Source organism: Lutra lutra, chromosome 12 (assembly GCF_902655055.1).
Source record: "Lutra lutra chromosome 12, mLutLut1.2, whole genome shotgun sequence".
NCBI lineage: Eukaryota > Metazoa > Chordata > Mammalia > Carnivora > Mustelidae > Lutra > Lutra lutra.
The window spans coordinates 24,855,939-24,874,783 of NC_062289.1; the positions used below are offsets into that span (position 1 = coordinate 24,855,939).

Below are 18,845 nucleotides of genomic sequence, written 5' to 3' on the forward strand. Positions count from 1 at the left end.
AACATCACCCTACTGTGTTTGCTCCGCACTCACAGCAGCTGTGTTCACCACATGCTGTCTCAAGCCTGAGGAGCCTGTTGTAAGGAAGCACCTTTCCAACCTTGCCTCTGCCTCTGATCTCCCCATTCTCACCAGGAGCGATCCTAGGCCCTGGGCTTTTACCCCACACCCAGCTGTGACTACCAGGAGGGCACTTCTCCCTAGCCGGCCAGGGGCACGCGGCCTTGTTTCCACAGGAAGCACGGCACTAAAGTCCAGGACATTTGGCCAAGCCCCTTGCCTGGGAGTCCAAATCCAGGGAGAGTGGGACTGAGTGCATTCTGTCCCTGAGGCCGCTGGGACTCTATGTAACCCAGGGCTGAGGCCACAGCTGGGGCCTAGTAACAGACTAAGAATGGGACCTCTTCTCCCACTGTTAATGTGATACGGAACGGAGGAACAGCCAGGCCTAGGGCTGGCTTAAAAGACCTGTCCATGCTGTCACACAGCCGTAGAGTAAGTGGGAGAGGACCTGTCCAGGGCCACCTGAGGAGGGCGGAAAGCACGAACAGAAGCAGCGGACTTAGACTGTGGAGGAAGATGGCAGGCATGGTTGGTTGGTTTCAAGATGGTGGTTTTCTGGACTAGAACTATGTTCTATAGGAAACATTCTGCAGATATTTGCCAACATGTTTGAGTATCACAAGGAATGGCGTGGTAAGGAATGGTCTTTGTCCGTTGGAGCACAAAAGGATCATCCTGCTACAAAGCCAATAGTATCCTTTTTGAGAAACACTAGTAGAATGAAAAGGTCTAACATTGGAATTCCAACCTCTTTATTGGTCAGGAAAACATCCATTCTTTTAAAATGTAAGTAACTATGTAGGAAGATACCGTGTTAGGTGCTGAGAAGTTTAAAAATATATCCTAGCCCGGCCAGAGGAGGCTAGAGTCGAGCAGAGAAGCTAACACATGTACAAAAGCTAGTTTTTAGAGAAGGCATAAAGCTCTGTATCCCACAGGGAAACGGGAATCATTAAAATGCTCCGGGAGGGAGAGATTTGTGGTCGTGGATTTTTTCAGGGGGAAATCTTGGACACGTTGTGGTCCTATAGAGGGGTCTTCCCCAATTTTTACATGGCCACAAAAAATCTCCATCCAGATATCCCTACCAAATCAGGAAGTTCTGTGAAGAAATTCGATTTTTTTGAAAAACAATCACAAACTCTGATTAGCTTCACTTGGGAGGTTTCTCTTCCCAAGTGATGGGGACTTTCCTGCAAGGCCTTTCTCTCTAAATGCACAGAAGCCCACAGAATAGAGAATCCCCATTTGATTTTGGGCCCTCAGCTGAAGGGCACTCGTACACGCCCAGCTCCCGTGCTGTCCATCTGCTCCTTGGGTGGCTTGAGAGGGAGAGCCTGCCTCCAGCCCCCACAGCCAATGGCTTGGCTTCTGCGGCTGCCTTCCTCCTGCATCAGTACTACCCTGGAGCAGTGAAGCCTTTGTAAGAAAAGGGGTGGGGATCAGGCAGGAAGGGGAGGGTCACTTGGATGGGGGGAGGAGCTTTCTAAGCACTCCACATGCAGGAACTCCTCAGCCCCCACCATGCAGGAGGTGCTTTGTGAGGTGGGGGGTGGTCTCTCCATTTCGGAGAGCTCCACGTGCAACGAGTCCAAGACTTGCCTGAGGTCACAGGGCCAGGCTGTGTCGGAGGAGGCCTCCGTGCTTCTGTACCCCAACCTTGTTCTGGACCCGCCTGGATGTGTGCCATCGCATCTCCCTACTGTCTTGTTTCCTTGAGCCCGTAACCTCCCTGAGTTCTGGAACTGTCAGCAGTAAGAAGTCTTCAAATTAGAACCATTTAAGGTTTTTAGCCCAGCTAAATGCTGCTCTGATTATTTTCCCCGGAGAAATTGCAAACTCGTTGGGAGAAATAAGACGAGTCCACAAATAACTATTGCAGGGAGGGGAGGTGCTCTCGGAAAGTCACCCAGAAAGTGCTGAGCGGCCTTCGGGGGAGAGCCCGCGCCTCCCTGAGCGGGCGGGAACAGCGGCTTGGTGGAGCCACTGGTGGACGGCTGAGCGTGAGGACCAAGAAGACTTGGATCCTGCAAAACCCTTTATCAGTGTCCGGCATTCTGTTTGCATCTTACCCGACGTGGAAATATCAGTGGAGAGAATGGCTTGTGTTTAAGGCTCGGGGGTTGGGGCAGAAAGAGCTCTGGAGAAGCCCGGTAGCCTTCCCGTGCCTTAAAAACAGAACGCCCATCTGATGTGTGGCTTATCACCTCTCGCTCTGCTCCCAAGCCTCCAAAATTAAGATGGTCAGACCTCAGGAGTTTTCTTGACATTTATTGCACATGACTGGAATAACAGAAGCAGCCTTCAGCTGGGCAGATAACCTTCAATGTTTCCATTTCCTAAAGCCGCCTATTAGAGATGGCCCGGAATTCAGTGGGTTTGGTTCATAGTCTCCCCACAACTGGAGGGGCAGGAAGCCACAGGAGCACAGTGGGTGACGGGACTCTTCCCCAGGCCATGGAACAGAGGCCTTGGGGGCTCCCAGCGCTTCTCTACCCTCCTCCTGAAGGAGCCTGGGAGCGGGACCATGTAATGCCCAGTCAGCTCTGTGCAGAATAGAGGCTACCATTACCTGTGTGACAGGATTAATTAAAAGGTAAGAAGCATAGAAACGAAGGATATGAGTGGTCCCCAGGGTCTGAGGGGAGAATGGGGAGTGACTGATAATGGGCCTGGGAGCTTGGTGGGGGATTATGAGAATATTCTGGAATGCAGTACTTGGTATGGTTGCATGACTTTAGAGATATACTAAAGTCTGTTTTCCAAATTAAAAGTAAATTTTATGGTATGTGAGTTATCTCAAAGCTGGTTAAAAAAGAAAGTATAACTTCTAAGCAACCATCTTACTCGGTGGAAAAAAACGAGAATGCTTTTTGTCACTTGCTCTTATGCTCCCCGCTCTGACACCCATCGCTAGGTTAGAAATTTCCACCAAACCAAGGGAAGTGGTTACTGAGGTAACGGAGAGGCAGGAGCTCAGTCCGGGCAGGGCACTGAGAACGGCCTGGGAGGGAAGAGGGACCCGAGGCCCACACTGGCGGGTGGTTGTGGAGCGCAAGGAGAGGCAGTCTGGAAGAACCAGCCTCCCGGGCGCGTGGTGTGCCCCCCCACCAGGACTACCTAATATTCCCCAGTGCTTAGTTTTTTTGGATGAAATTTCTAGAGGACCCCCCACCCCTTAAAGGCAAACGTGCTCCGGGAGAAGGGGTTCAATCCATTTACTCCCAGTTAGTACTTTAGAATGAGAGACCATCACTCTGCGAGGCCCCAGGTGATGGTAAGTGGTAGATGCACAACCTTGAAGCAGCATCTGACTGGTTTTTAAGTGGGCGACGAGGACCACACGTGTGCCTGGGGACAGGCTGTGTGCCACACCTCCTGGTGCTTCCGGAGGGGTGAGCAGGGGCTGATGGGGCACCTCTGCTGAGGACACAGAATGGGGTGAGGGGAGGGCTGGAGGGCCGGCTTCCCCGTCACAGGGGTCTGGATTGGGAGCTGAGGCTCCGTAGAGCAGCATAGCACAGGAACAGAATGTGCGCTGACCTGAGGCGTTTGTGAGCCTCCCTCGATCCCAGGTCAGGAGCCAGGAGAGAGAGTGTGAACATCTGTATGAAGGGAAAGGGGCTGGACCCCTTTCTAGAACTAGAAATAGTTTACTCATTGAAAAGCTTGTATTTGCTTAAGTAGAGCTCTCCTCACAGGCCAAGGGACAGACATAAGGCCCTCTGGAAGATTCCCTTCTGGAACCTACCAGAGCACACTTACTGAAAAGGTAGTGGGACTAGAAGAGCTCTTCAATTTTTATTTATTTTTTGATGTGAGTTGCTGAACATTTCCTTCACAGCAGGCTCATATTTCTCTAATGAACAGGGTGGGGGACTCCTAAGGGAAATCAACTTTGGGAAGAAAAAGGGTTCTTTCTAAGGTATGCCAGACTGTGTGAACAGTGTTGTTGCTTAGGGTTAGAATATCGCTTTTTATCAGCTAATGTTTACTTTTCTGCACTTTTTGAAGTTTTCAATGAGAAATATTAATGTCGTAAGACAAAACCAACATTTAAATACCAGGCTGCCTTCCCGGCAAGTTTCCTCCTCCAGGAGGGTAGTGGAGCGCCCCACATCTGTGTTGGCAGAAGCCCTGTAAGTTGTTCTGCCTACAATCAGTCCTTCCAGAGCGATCTGCAGAAGCCTCCCTTTCCCTCTTCCACTCAGGATCATGTAATTCAGCCACACACTGAAATTCTCAGCGGGACTAGAGGAAGACAAGGCCCTGGAATGTTTTTTGCTGCTCTGAGAACAGCTTTGTGCTGGAAGTTGTGACCCCATGGGGGCAGGCGCGGTCTGTGACGGCCCTCGGCCCTTGTGTGGCTGAGAGGCAGGACACATTGCCTGATGCACCTGCTTTCCCTCCAGGTGGGCTTACCATGACTTCTTCAACCGGTATCGAGTGCTGGTCAAGAAGAGAGAGCTCGCCAACACAGACAAAAAGGCCATCTGCAGGTCTGTCCTGGAGAACCTCATCAAGGTGAGCTAGGCTTGCCCCTAGAGGCTTACCCGGAATGCCCAGAGAACTGGGGAGTGGGGGCTTAACAGCGTGGTCTGGTCTTCATCCTTCCTCTTAAAGCTGTTTGAGGTGTTGGTTTCCCAACATCGGCAACTGTAAAAGAGAAGTCCCTTCATGTATGTAGAGTACTTCCTACCTTTTTTCACATCTCTGCACATGTAGAAAAGAAAAAATGTTTGCACAACCCCTTGGGGTTTGCTGCTGGCCCAGGACTCTGGCTTCTCCAAAGCCCGAGGCTCTGTAGATCTGCCCGCCGTGCCCCTGCCCACACCACACAACCGCCCAGGGGCTCCAGTCTGTAGCCCAGGCACAGCTTTCCTCAGCGGTTGGGAAAACAGGTGCACTTCTCATATCTTCTCACTGCCTAACTGGCCTCAGACCTTCCCCCAGATGCTTGTTGTAAATAAGGCAAAGGCTGCAGCTACAACACCCCGAACTCAAACCTGAGTCTTGATTCTGGAGCTTCTTTGTGGACTCTTGGCGGGACAGATCCGAAATACCAGCTCCACCGTATTCCAGGGTTGCAGCAGGGTATGGCCCAGGTGGTCTCAGTAAAGGGTACAACAAACTCCTTCCCTTTCAGAACGTAGTGTAACAGAGAGAACTAAATCCAAAAAATGGCAAATTCCCAGTACAGCTCACCCACAGACAATGTGGGCATTAGGGGTACCACTACCCCCATCCCACTGCAGTAGAAAATCCGCGTATACCTTAGGGCTTCCTGAGACTGAACTACCGGTAGCCTAAGGCTCACCAGAAGCATGGGGCATGGTGCCCTGTTTGGAGACACGTAGATCCTTTATTGCCAAGGACAACCCTTGTGTTAATGCCCCCAGCCCCTAGCTGGAAGCACCGAGCCCAACACAGAAGGAACATAGGTAGAATGGATGAACTAAGTGAATTCCCTAATGAAAAATTACATGAACGTGAGCTGTTTCCTTTGGCTAAAAGGCCTTTCTCCTCTTCTGTTGGTCTTCCTAGGTTCTTCCCTCCTTCCCAGATGGGCTCTTAGCATGCCTTCTAGACTGTGAAGCCGGTTCTGACCTCCCAGTTGGAGTTTGTGACCCCTACCTTTATGGGCAAATAGTGGTCACTCTCTGTCCTATCACTGCATCTGTCCCCTTGTCTTGCAATCAAGAGTTTGTCATTTCCCTGGACTGGGAACCCTGAAATGGCAGGGATCCTGTTGTCTTTGTGTTCCTGGTGCTGTTACTGGTTCTCACGGGGGCTCTGAGTTCATGCTGGTGGCTGCATGGGTGACAAGCTAGGTGGGCCTGTCATGACTGTCACCTGCAGTAGTGGCTTGTGGATAAAGCACCCAGGAGTCACTTTCCTGGCTGCTTCACATACCTGCCTCAGCTAATCCTCACGGTGCCTCATGAGGAAGATACAGGCATCATTTCCCCATTTTACAGATGAGGGAACTAAGGAGTAAAAAGCTGGTAAAGATTGCCCAAGGTGTTACACATACACCGACTCAACACATCCCCACCCCCCGCAAACTACTCTGGGTCGCCGTGCCCCTTGAGCCAGTCTAAGCAATGAATGTCACCACCCGTAATTATCCTTTCTGGAGAAGGACTCAGGATCAGTGCTTCAGGACTTTTCCACAGACCTTATAGTTCGTCTGTTTCCCCCACCCCTTTTCAGGGCCATGTCTTCTAGTCACCAGTGCTGCTATGGTGAAGCCACACGGCAGCCTAGAAGGGCCCCTGCCAGCCCCAAGCAAGTGCCAATGCCTTTTAGAACACAGTCGTTAGGAAAGAAGCCAGTGGTGTGGGGGCCGGGCAGCAGGTGCCTACAGCTTCGTCCGTGGGAGGGGGCCCCGGGGGCTGCTTCATGGGGTGGTTCATGAGGGCTGGTCTCCTCCCGCAGGGACTGTGCGAACAGCCTTCATCCTCAGTGTGAGTTGGTTCTTTAATCCCACCGTGATGTACTGCATTCTTTATGTGCTCTAACCTGGAGTGGTGGCTGGGAGGCCCCCAGAGGAAGAGCACAATGCGTGTACCTGCCCTCTGGGACCACTGATCCTGGACGCGATTGTAGACCTCGCTGGAGGGAATCTGATCGTGGGGGCCTGAAGCTTGATCGTGACAGGGGAGCAGAGTCTTATTAGCAAGGACTGCCAGGGAACCCCGGGAGCACAGGGAACTCCGTCTGTGAGTGTGTGAAGACCAGACTGGGTCACAAAAGGGGCCTGGTGCCATGAGAGACCACTGCCCGGGATTCCTGGGGCTCGGTATTTCCAGCAAAACCTTGAACAAGTCGCTTCACCACTGCAGACGCTGGTTTTGCCGTCTGTGAAATAAAAAGGGTGGCTTGGGACAGTTGCTGAGATTCCTTTCTCCTCCTTCAGTCTGGGATTGTGGGAGAAGCTTCTCAGGAGAGGAGCCCTGATGGCCTGGTATGTGCGTAGTGGAGTCCACACATTCTCGGGGTTAGAGCAAGCAGATCTGGGGTAGGGCGTGTGCTCAGGACGCAGGCGCTGAGTGAGCGTGGTAATCGGGCTAATGGTGACTGGTTGCCATGGTGGAACTTTCAGAAGGATCCTTATTTGTGAAAACAGTGGCTTCACGACCAGATCACACCCTTCCTGGTGGCTTTTCCGGACTAGGAAATAAACGTGTGTACTCTGGTTCCCGGGGTGCACCAGGCTCCCCCGGCCTTGGCACGCTGGAAGCCTGAGTGGCCCGGCTTTGTTTTGACTGTGAGGACAGAGCTGCCCACCCGTTGCTCCCTGGCCCTGCTCCACAGAGAAGCGGCCCTGCCAGCAGGGTGGTGAGGAGGGCAGGACCTTGGCTGCCTGGAGGCTTCCCACCCTGATCCAGCCCTGTTCCTCATAGCATCTCCTGGGGCCCTTTAGGTGCATGGCCCTGAGCAGAGGCAGGGATGAGAGCCAGGCCCATACCTCACCCCTCCCAGCTTCACTTGCAGCCTGGCTGTGAAGGAGACCATCAGAGACAGCTTAGGCAGCCCCATCATCCCAGCGCAAGGAGCCCATACAGAGTAGTGATTCAGCATTAGTGCAGAGCCATTGGTCAACCTGAAACATGTTCCTGTGTGTGTGTTTTCTTTAGACCTTAGCTCCTTCTTCCTTATGGTCTCCATGCCAGTGAATAAAAGTAGGAAGTTTATTTACAAAGGGTACACAATTATAGTGGGTTAACTCTCAAGGGTTCTATCCCAGGCTTGTGCATGAGCACACTGGTGGGTCATCGTTCCTTATCCATGGGGTTGAGCACGAGGAAGGGTAATTAATTTGAACCTAAATAAATAAGACAGTAATTATATGTCAAAAATATCTCAAAATAGTCTGAAATCAAAAATTTGGAAGGTTATTTGCAATCTGGAATTATGCATACAACAGGGTGGTTGTTTGAGGATAATCTTTTTTAAATGACCCGAGCAGGTTATTTCCATGCTCAGAGCACCACCAGGGGCTCTGCATCTCAGTTGTGTGCTGTGGCCTGCAAGGCCTCTGGCAATTAGCTTCTCCTGCCAGCCTCCCTCATTTCCCCCACGCTTAACCACCCTGGCTGTCCTGTTCCTCAAACACACCTCGCTTTCGGCTGCCACAGGACATTTGCATCTGCTTTGCTCATCTACTGAAACTTTCTTCTACATTTTCCCGAGGCTGCCTCCTTGAGTTTATTCAGGTTTTTGTTCAGATATCATTTCCAGAGAAATGCCTTCCTGGATTATCCTATTTAAACACCCCCATCCCACCTATAAAGTCCCCAGTTTTATTGTCTTCGTAATCTTCACCACTCCCTGAAAACTTACTCAGCCTTTGCTGTCTTCTGCTCTCACCATGATGTCAGTTGCTTGAGTGCAGACTTCTTGCTCCCTGCTGCACCCTGGATACCTTGGCACCCTGAGTCTAACAGACTCAGGGTGCTAAGAGTGAGCATGCATCCAAGAGCAGGGGTACACGAGCTCTGGCAAGGGAATTCTGCCCCGAAGAACCCGGGTGGTAGGGTGTGTTGCCTCACTGGTGCTCCCCTCCCTGCCTCGTAAAGGATCCCGACAAGTTCCAGTTTGGCCGCACCAAGATCTTCTTCCGGGCAGGCCAGGTGGCCTACCTAGAGAAGCTTCGCGCCGACAAGTTCCGGGCAGCCACCATCATGATCCAGAAGACGGTCCGCGGCTGGCTACAGAAGGTGAAATACCGCAGGTTGAAGGCAGCTACCTTAACTCTGCAGAGGTTTTGCCGAGGACACCTGGCCCGCAGGTGAGCTGAGCTGGGGCACATCTGGAGAGCAGAGTGGGGGAGGGAGGGTGGGGAGGCTTAGCTGGTTGGCCTCTCTCAGCCTAGTTAGAGTGGTTCTGTCTGCACCCCAGCTTTCTCCCAGGAACTGGGCACCTGTGTCCCGTGCCATTCTCACCTGAGGGAATAAGTCTAGTTCCAAGTCTCTCGGTTCCCCAGTCTGTCCCCATCCTGCCAGCACTAACCTAAGACTGGCTGCATTTGCCACAAAGCCACCATTTCCCCTTTGCCTAAATCCCAAGGTAATCTTTTAGAAAAAGACAAATTCCGCCTTTCATAGCTTCCACTCATCTTCATGATTTGTAGCACCAGTTTCCAAACATCTTGCCAATTTGGTAATTAGAGCTGGAAAGATCTCTGGAGGTCCTGTTTAAGAGTCGTTCAGTGGAGCCGGTGCTGAGGGTGTGACTTGTCTGAACACCTACAACTACCCAGGGCGGAGCCTGGATGCCAGTCCAGCGGCCCGGCCTAGCCCAAGCCCAGTGCCCCCTCCCAGCACCCCAGCCCAATGCCCCGGCCTAGCCGAAGCCCAGTGCCCCCACCCAGAACCCCAGCCCAGTGCCCCGGTCTAGCCCAAGCCCAGTGCTCTGGCCCAGCATCCCAGCCTAGCGCCCCAGCCCCATGCCCCGGCCTAGCCAGAGCCCAATGCCCTGACCCAGCGCCCCGGCCCAGCACCGACTCCCTTCAGTAGGCAGAGTGCAGCTGGGGGGCTCCTTCCTCCTCTGGGGCTCTGCTAGATGATTTTGGAGGGCTTTTCTAGCTTTCAGCTCATGGCTCGTGGGGATATGGGGGACAGAGAGCAGCATAAACACGCAGTGTCATCAGGGGCTGCCCAGGTTGGAGTGAGGGGCTCATGGCAGGTGAGGGAGCAGATGGGGATCATGGAGCTGGTCACACTCCGACTCCTGAGACCACATGGAGGAAGCTCGTTCTGCTGTCAAGAGCCTGAGCTTCAGGGGCCGAGGTGTTGCTGCATCCTGTCAGAGTGGTTCCAGCTGGCGGGGCTGAATGGGGAGAGGCTCGAGTTCAAAGGGCCACGAGGCCTGCCTCAGTGGGGGCTGCCCGTCCTCTCCCTCCCCAGGCTAGCAGAGCAGCTGCGGAGGACCCGAGCGGCCGTCATGTTCCAGAAGCAGTACCGCATGCGGAGGACCCGCGTGGCCTACCAGAGGGTGCGCAGGGCCGCTGTCATCATCCAGGCCTTCACCCGCGGCATGCTGGTGCGGAGAAGCTACCGGCAGGTGGGTAGCCGCCCCGGGGACTTGCAGGTGGCTGGCTGAGGACCAGCGCCGGGTCCTGACCCCGGGGTCCTGGGATCTTCCTCCGGGAGGCTGCTGCTCCTTCTGCCCCTCCCCCCACTAATGCTCCTGCTGGCTCGCTCTGAAAAAAATGTAAATAAGATCTTTTTTAAAGAGAGAACTAAAGCAGCAACAAATAGATTGTCACCACTATGAACATTTGTAGGCTGCTCCTAAATTTCTTCTAAGTGATTTCATACCTTTGCTTCCTGCCATGAGGTGTGCTGTATTATGGTTTTCCAGAGACATGGAACCCATAGGAGACGTGCAAGTGTGCGCGCGTGTGTGTGTGTGTATACATATGTGGAGATTCTCAGGAAATTCCCCACAGTTATGGAGGCCGGGAAGTCCCACAGTCGGCCGTCCACCAGCTGGAGGTCCAGGAAAGCCAGTGATGTCATACAGTCCAAGTCTGAAGGCCTGAGACCCAGGAAGGAGGATGGTGTGAATCTCCATCTGAAGGCAGGAAAAAATGAGATGAGATGTCCTAATTCAAGCAGTGAGGCAGGAGAAAAGGAACGAATTCCTCCTTCCTCTGCCCTTTGTTCTCCTCAGGCCCTGAGAGATGATGCCCTCCCACCTTGGGGAGGGGAGTGCACTGACTCAAATGCTCCTCTCATCTAGAAACACCCCACAGACACACCCAGAGAGTGTTTAATCTGGGCACCCTGAGACCAGTCAAGTCAAGGTGTGACCATAACCATCATGGGTAGGATGGGTGCACATCGTTGTGCCCCTTGGACAGCTGAGCTGCTTGGGGAAGCTGTCACCTGCCCAAGGGTACTCGGTCAGCCAGTGGCAGAGCCTGGTGACCTGTGTTGGACTCACTCAGACGTGAGAGCAGGGGCGATAGTGGGCATCGTCAGGTCTCACCCCCTCATTCGATGAGTTAGGAGCCTAAGCTTGGTGAGGTGAGGTCAGGGGAGGGGGACCCTGGCCTCCGTGCCAGGCCATTATTCCAGCGAAGCTGAAGGACTCGGGGCATATCCATCCTGCCATCTCACCCCCATACAGCTGACGCTCAAAGCTGAGATGGAAGATGGATTGGAAGGAAATGTTCAAAAATACGCTTTGCTCCTAAAAGGAACATTTCTCTCTTCTGTGATCAGAGGAGGCTTGATTTTCTAAATAAAACTCAAACACTGAAGGGAATATGAAAAACCGAACGTGGTCAGACAGCAGGGTAGGGCACACCCTCGTCAGTGGGCCCCGTTCTGTGAGCTTTCCTGGGAGATTGGTGATTTCTGTGTGATGTCATCAGGGAAGGGGCAGGCAACACATGAGGGGCACAAGGTTTGAACCCTGGCTCTCCTAGAGCTGGCACACTGGGCATGTCTGCTCGTTTATTCATTTATGCCACGAACATTTATTTTGCGGGGTAAAATAAAATAACATAAAATGCTATGTTGACATAGTGATGTGGACACAGCAATGATGCTTTTGCTTTCCAAGCGCTATGTTGACATAGTGATGTGGACACAGCAATGATGCTTTTGCTTTCCAAGCGATCTTTAACCTCATAGGAAAAAGATTGCCAAGCCAAGTTTGTTAACCCTAAGTCTGTGGCTCATTAATGGGCTCTGACTAGAGAATCCCATTCGTCTCTCTGGCTCAGTGTTACCAGGCGGGGATCAGAATCTGGGGAATGGGGCGTTATCAGCACAGTTCATCTCCGCCCCTCCAACTTGGGGGTTTTTAACCCTGTGGTTCCCTGACCAGTAAAACAGAAAACAAACTAAAAACAAGAGTTCAACAGCTGATTCTCTGCAGGTATGTGGACTGCTACAGAAGTTCGTTAAAACTGGTTCTTACCACAAATGGCCCCCGGAGCCTTGTGTCTTAGGGAGGAGTATTTTCTATTTATCTCCTAAAACCCAGGCCAGCCTTGGCTCTCCCTTCCTCTGGGCCGTGCAGGAGCCTCCCCTCTTCCTGCCGTGTAAACCCAGCAGGTGTGTGCTTGTCCCCCACCAGGTCCTCATGGAGCATAAGGCCACCGTCCTCCAGAAGCACGTGCGGGGCTGGATGGCACGCAGGCGCTTTCGGCGACTGCGGGGTGCAGCCATCGTCATCCAGTGCGCCTTCCGGATGCTCAAGGCCAAGCAGGAGCTGAAGGCCCTCAAGATCGAGGCCCGCTCCGCAGAGCACCTGAAACGCCTCAACGTGGGCATGGAGAACAAGGTGGTCCAGCTGCAGCGGAAAATCGATGACCAGGTCAGCAGCCGGAGCTCCCTACCCGGGGTGGGGGACACCCTGGGGGGCATGTTTGAGAGAACTCCCCAGGGAACTGCGTGCACCAGGGACCTGAGGAAGCACAGATGTCCTGAGGGTGTCATCCCAGTCAGCAAGAATGGCCACCGACTATGGCAGACAGAATAATGCCTACCCCCGCCAAGATGTTTGCATCGTGATCCCTGAGGCCTGTGACTGTGTGACCTCACATGCAAGTGGAACTTAGCAGAGGTGATGGAGTGAAGGGTCTTGTGATGGGGAGATGAGCCCTGATTATTTGCGTGGACCCCATTATTTGCGTGGACCTCACAAGGATGCTCGTGGGAGGGAGGTGAGAGGGTCAGATTTGGAAGAGAGGTGGTGGCAGAGGTTGGCGTGAGGCAGGGCCGTGAGCCAAGGACGCAGGCACCTCTGGGAGCTACAACAGGCAGGACTACCTGCTGGAGCCTCAAGGAGGATCACAGCCCTGCTCTGACCCGTTGAGACTTCTGACCTCCAGAACTGTAAGGTCAGAAGGTTTGTAGTGTTTCCATAGATTTATATTGCTGACTTAATGGTAATTTGTGGCAGCAGCAAGAGGAAGCGGCTACACTCGCCCAGAGTCATGGTCTCCTGCCTTGGTGGAGGCAGCCTGGGGTGGTAATGAGAGCGAACTTTTGGGGAGGGCTCGCTGAACACCAGGCACCGTCCTAGTGCTTCGTCTCTCTTAGCCTGTTTAATCCTCACAGCAGCCCCAGAAGGGAAATAGTGTCATCCTCCTCTCTTTACAGGCGAGGGTCACATGGGCGACAGTGGCAAGGCTACGATCCGAACCCCACCGGTCTGGCTCTAGAGCCCACACTCTGCTCTTCTACCTCTGTTGTGCTGTGTGGTGGGAAGAAAACTTGCTTTGGAATCAGAAAGATTCTAATTCAAATTCAGCTCTGCTGCTGCTTTAAAGTCAAGTGACTTGATTCCCCCTCTGAGCCTCAGTTTTCTTATCCATAAAATGGGGCTGCTAGAGCTATAAGACGAGCAAGTGATTGAACATGCACCAAGGGTCTGGTTGCCCTGGGGAGCTCAGGAGGTGCTTACCACTCTTCTGTTCCTGCTTCTTCCTTTTCCTACCCTGGCCACCTTCTCCACCAGTCACACAAGTGACAGCTCACTGGTCAGGTCCCTGTGAGTGTGGAGTATGTGCAGGGCGCTGCAGGGAATCCAAACCAAGCACAGGACGCTGGGCACCCACGACCAGGTTGGAAAGATGAGGCAGGCCTCTGTGCACACAAGCGTGTATGCCCACTCTTTGGTGGCTCCAGTGGCCAGCCTTCCTTCATCCTCCTCTTGGGAACTTTATCTGGTGCTTGACCACTGCTGGTGCTCTGTTAGGCGCGGCAAGCAGAGGATGAATCCGACGCACATCGATGCTGTGTTACAAGGGGACAATCTTCTGCCAGTGTGGCCAATAGCACTTCCCCCCCAACGACATCCTGCGTACCCCCCCATGCCGTGCCCCGTGACAGGCATTTTATGTTCACTCTCCTTTGGTCCCCAGTGGCTTTGTGAGGTCACTTCACAGATGAGGAAATGGTGGATCTGGGACATCAAGTACCGGGCTGAGGTCACAGAATTAGAAAATTCTAGAGTCAGCATTCCAGCTGCCTTCTCTCTGATCCCACAGCCAGAAAGAGGATGATACTAGGTTGTTTTGTTTTTTTTTTACCCCCAAACATCATTAAACTGTGAGCGCTTCCCTGGGCCTTGTCCTTGCCAAGATGGGTTCCTACCTTGAAAGCAGGCTCACGGCCACTTTGCTCATGCAGGGTGGCAAGATAACCAGAGGAGGAGGCTTCTGCAGTGCCCTCGAGGGCTTCAGGTGCTTCCTGAGAAAGGAAAGGAAAGGAGAGAACACAAAGAATGCAGGAGCAGGCTGCGTAGCATGGAGACAGAATTCGAGTTAGAGTCAGCAGGCATGGCTCCGGAGGTCACTCCATTGTATTGCGTCTGTTCTCGGTGAGACGGTTGGGAAGCTTCACGTAACCCCAGTAGGGGCAAGAACACAAATAAGCCATTTTATACCTAAACCACCTGCCCCAGACAGCAGCCCAGAAGCAGTGCCCAGAGCATAGTAAAATGTTCCTGCATCTCTGCTTTTGTGAAAGACTGAGCTTCCCAGGATGAAGTGCTGTCCTGGGTGTTGGTGTTCCCTGTGTGAGTTCCACAGGGTGTCTTGTTGGCTGGGATCCTTAGTGGGGAAGCTCAATGTGGGGCTGGGAGACACTGGGTACCTGCCCCCCTGCTCATCCTGCGATGACAGCGCCTAATTAGGGTGGGAGGCACAGCTGCCCAGGGGACAGGAGCGGGAAGGATTGGCCATTTGAAAAACGCCAAGTCCAGGGAGGACCTAGGTATTATTATTGTTGTTGTTATTGTGGCCATTGACAAAGGGCCACGGAAGATATTTGTAGAGTCAAAACTTCCCAGTTTAGTTGGAGGGACTGAGTACGGTGTAGTCGGAGGGACCCCTGCCAGGAGCCCCACACGCTGCCTGGCCGCCGCAGCCTCGGTTTCCAGCCACTGGGCCCTGTGTTGGCTTTGCTGACTTCTGAAGTTAACTTGAGAGGTTAAAAATAAGTCTGATATTTTACAACCCACGTGCTAGAACATCAAAGAGAAGCAGATTTAAAAGGCCTATTTTTAAAAAGAGATTTTGCCTTAAGCTTCCTGCTTGGCAAACATCTGTGAGTGGTGGCAGGTGCTCTCTACCCCGGGTGGGGTGCCCTCTGTGCAGAGGGTGAGCAGAAGAGGCAGGAGGGTGGGATTAGAGCTTGCTTCCTGGTACCCCTCCCCGCATTGCCTGGATATATGCACCAGGCATCGTCCTCATACGTTCATTTCTTTAATCCTCACCGTGGCCTGTTGAGATGATAATGCTCCCACTTTGAGGCACAGAGGTAGGCAGTCCACCCAAGCCCACACGCTGGGCAGTAGCATGGCTGGTTCCAGAGAACATGCTGCCCCCCTCCAACCAAATGTAGGCTACCTGCACATTTGGAGACTCTCTGGACATGGGAGAATTCCTCAATCCAAGGAAGACTCAGTTTTGTTTTGGGTTCCTTTGCATAGAGATGGCGTCATCCTTGGACCAGTTGGCCTTTTACAGAGGGCTGTGTGATCCACCGTCAAAGGACGTGCGCTGTCATGCAAGGAGGCGCCAGCATGACCACCGGCATGGTCTTGGCCCCCCAGGTCCTCAGAGATGCTTGGTGGGGCTAGCCATTTGGAATTGAATGTTCTTCTGTTCTGTCATGCCTTAGAGACAACTCTGGTCACTGCTCTCCTGACACACACGGTTCTTAAGCCAGAAGGAGAGGCTAGGCAGAAGCATCCCAAAGTACTTGTCAGAACAGCGTGGGGTAGTGGACAAAGTCCCAGCTGGATGGAAGCCTGAGTTCTGTCTCCATTATACTTGCAACCAGACCTGACAGCTTGGGACTGCAGCCGAATCTATACCTGGGCCTTGAGTTCTTTCAAAGAGATGAGCCCAAGATTTCTAAAGTAACTTCTAGCTCAAAAATTCACTGATACCATGATGTGGATCAAGCAGTGCTTCCAACTCCAGGCTGCACTGCACTGTAGGATTACCTGGGGGAAGTTTTTTTTTTTGTTGTTTTTTTGTTTTTTTTTTTAAGAGGTATCCCCACTGCCAAGAGGTCAGCAAAGGAGGAAACTAAAGAATAAAGCCAGGGTAAGCTTAGCACCAAAATTCATGTCTAAGGCTTTGTGAACCTAGCTAAAGTGACAAGACACAAAACTGGCACCAAGTTCCCAAGCAAACAGAAAAAAGGAAATTGGGGTCTTCAGTGGTCAGAGAACAGTTTAGGAGGATTGGAGCTGTCCCTGGTGCTGAGATGTCTTTCCTGCGGTTTTCGTCATCTGTGTATCGTAAGACACATCATCGTTCATAATATCTTTCAGCAGTAAATACAGTGACAGTTCCTGGGACCATTTCTTACAGTGCCCCTTATGTAGGCCTGTGCTGTGACATGTTTCATCCAAAATGATGTAGCCAGTGAACTTGGTTTTCTATCATTCTGGCTTTATTCAAGCACAACATGTAAAATGACCAGGCCAGTTGAGTCTACCATTTCTCTTATAATGAGGGTCAAGTTTATTAGACCTTTATGAGTACAATGCTGTATTTAAATATTTTGTCAGAAAAAGCATGAGAGCATTCTATGGATTTAATCGGTAGCCTTTTAAATCAGATTGACTCAATATGCTTTATATGCACTCAGTAGATATGTAAAATTAGTCGATATTTTGATTCACAAGAGCATCCAAATATATTTGAAAAATAGTATAATTTGCAGCTTTATGACCTCCAGTGCCTCATTTTCCTTAACTGAAATGGGGATTTTAATCATTCTCACTACCTAGGATATTCAGGAGTGAATGAGTTGGTGTATGTATGAATTATGTAGTACAGTGCCAGCCCCATAGTAAGCACCCAGGAAGCGCTAGTAGCATGTGTGGATCATATTACTTTTCATGATGCAGTCTTGCAATGATTCGCTCACCCCCTTCCCTAGGGGTCTGTAGACCATTGGTTGGGAACTACTTGAAACCTCTTCCAGGGACGCCTGGGTGGCTCAGTTGGTTAAGCAGCTGCCTTCGGCTCAGGTCATGATCCCAGCGTCCTGGGATCGAGTCCCACATTGGGCTCCTTGCTCATCGGGGAGCCTGCTTCTCCCTCTGCCTCTGCCTGCCATTCTGTCTGCCTGTGCTTGCTCTCTCTCCCTCTCTCTCTCTCTGACAAATAAAAAATCTTAAAAAATAAAAAAGAAACCTCTTCCATACAGTTCTGCAGGTTGTACACTGCACAAGGGTGGTTGGCTGTGGGGACACATAGGGCTGAAGACCATCCTCTGCTCTGCTCATCTGACTGTGAGCTCTGGAGCATTGCTGCCCTAAGGAAGAGGTGTCCACTGTTCTAAGCTGTGCACCCCTGGGCCCATGTTCCCCCAGAGAGGCAGCTCTGTGGAGTTCATCCTCCTAGAGGTGGTGAATTTCTTGGTTCATACAAAAGTGCTGTAGAGGCCCAGCAGAGCGTTTAGGACCATGGACCAGAGGAACAGGTGAGCGCCGCCTCCTTCAGGTGGGGAAACGTTTCAAGCACAAAAAATCTTACCAAGCAAATCTTTGAGAGGAAAAACAATATGAGCTTTTGAGAAAGTAATGAACAGCAGGCAGGTTCCTTGTTGGTAGTTGAGGACAGATCTGTGTCCTTCAGTGGTGGGGGCACAGTGAACATGCTCTTAGGATGTTGAGGAGGCCGAAGGAGAATAGGGGTCTATCTGGAGATCCCCACGCCCTGCTGTTAGGAACAGGCCCTCGCTGTGCAGGACAGAGCAGGCCAGGTCTCCCGGTCACACCAACAAAGGCAGCCCTGAGGAGCTCAGCCTGCCATTGCACGGAGGGTTTCTGGGATCTGTAAGGGAGAAGGTGCGTGACACCACCCGCCATGTCAGGCTTAGCTGCACAGCTGTGAGCACCTGACGTGGACATCAGGGCGTGATAAGGGGGGGATCTGCTGGGCTCTTCTGGGGTCTTCCTTTCTGAAATCGTACCTCCGGGACATGGACTGTGCAGCTGCAGTGAGTCCCCAGTGATTATTTTTGGATGCTGCTGATGAAGTAAGGAGCTGGCCAGGTGCTGCTGTTAGGAGTCTCCCCACCACCTCCGGGGGCCAGCAGAGTGTTCAGAACTCCTCTGCCCGGGACTCCCTGCAGAACTGAGCGAAGGCGACAGCCCCTGTTTATTGGGCACTTACTATGTGCCAAGCACCAGCGAAACACTAGATCTCCCTGCATCTGGATAAAAACTCCAAGGAAAGACTTACTTTCAGTCCGCCTTGCACACACAAGGGAACTAGGGCACAGAGAGGTGGAAGGACCTGATCAGACATACACAGCTGATCAAGGGTAGAGCTGGCATAGGAACACAGGTCTGTCTACCTCCAGCCACTCTTACCTCCTTGATGTCCTGTGTCCACCTGGGTGTCAGAAGCCACAAAGAGCTAGCCTGCCAGAAGAACACATTTTCTTTGCATGAGGGTCCTAGGTTGTCCTCTGTATTCATAGTAGGGTGCCATTATCTGCCTGTCTGCAGAACATAGTTCCCCCTGACATTCTTCCAGAGGAGCAGGCTGTGCCTGTGCCCCTGTCTACCACCACATTTTGTGCCTCCTTCCATATCCCACACTAGCTCCAGCTAGAAACACCCACAGCCCAGTCCTCTGCACCACTCTCCCAGTGATGTGACCCAGGTGTGCCACCTGGAGGTGACACTCCACTCCCAGCCCGAGTGGGGAAAAGTTGACCTGACTTGTCTTCTCCCTGAACCCACTCCTTGGGCAGGGACCCTTCAGCCTCTGGGACGGGGGACCC

At 52.3% G+C, this 18,845-nt stretch overlaps 1 protein-coding gene across 2 annotated transcripts in view; it reads left to right on the forward strand.

Moving 5' to 3' along the window:
• MYO5B (myosin VB) overlaps positions 1 to 18,845 on the forward strand; it is a 348,888-nt gene that overhangs the window by 273,508 nt on the left and 56,535 nt on the right. For both annotated transcript variants that reach the window (XM_047696392.1, XM_047696393.1), the window contains exons 18-21: positions 4,476 to 4,587; positions 8,646 to 8,857; positions 9,975 to 10,131; positions 12,160 to 12,399. In XM_047696392.1, the coding sequence (XP_047552348.1) occupies positions 4,476 to 4,587; positions 8,646 to 8,857; positions 9,975 to 10,131; positions 12,160 to 12,399 (721 nt within the window). The remainder of the gene's footprint in view (positions 1 to 4,475; positions 4,588 to 8,645; positions 8,858 to 9,974; positions 10,132 to 12,159; positions 12,400 to 18,845) is intronic.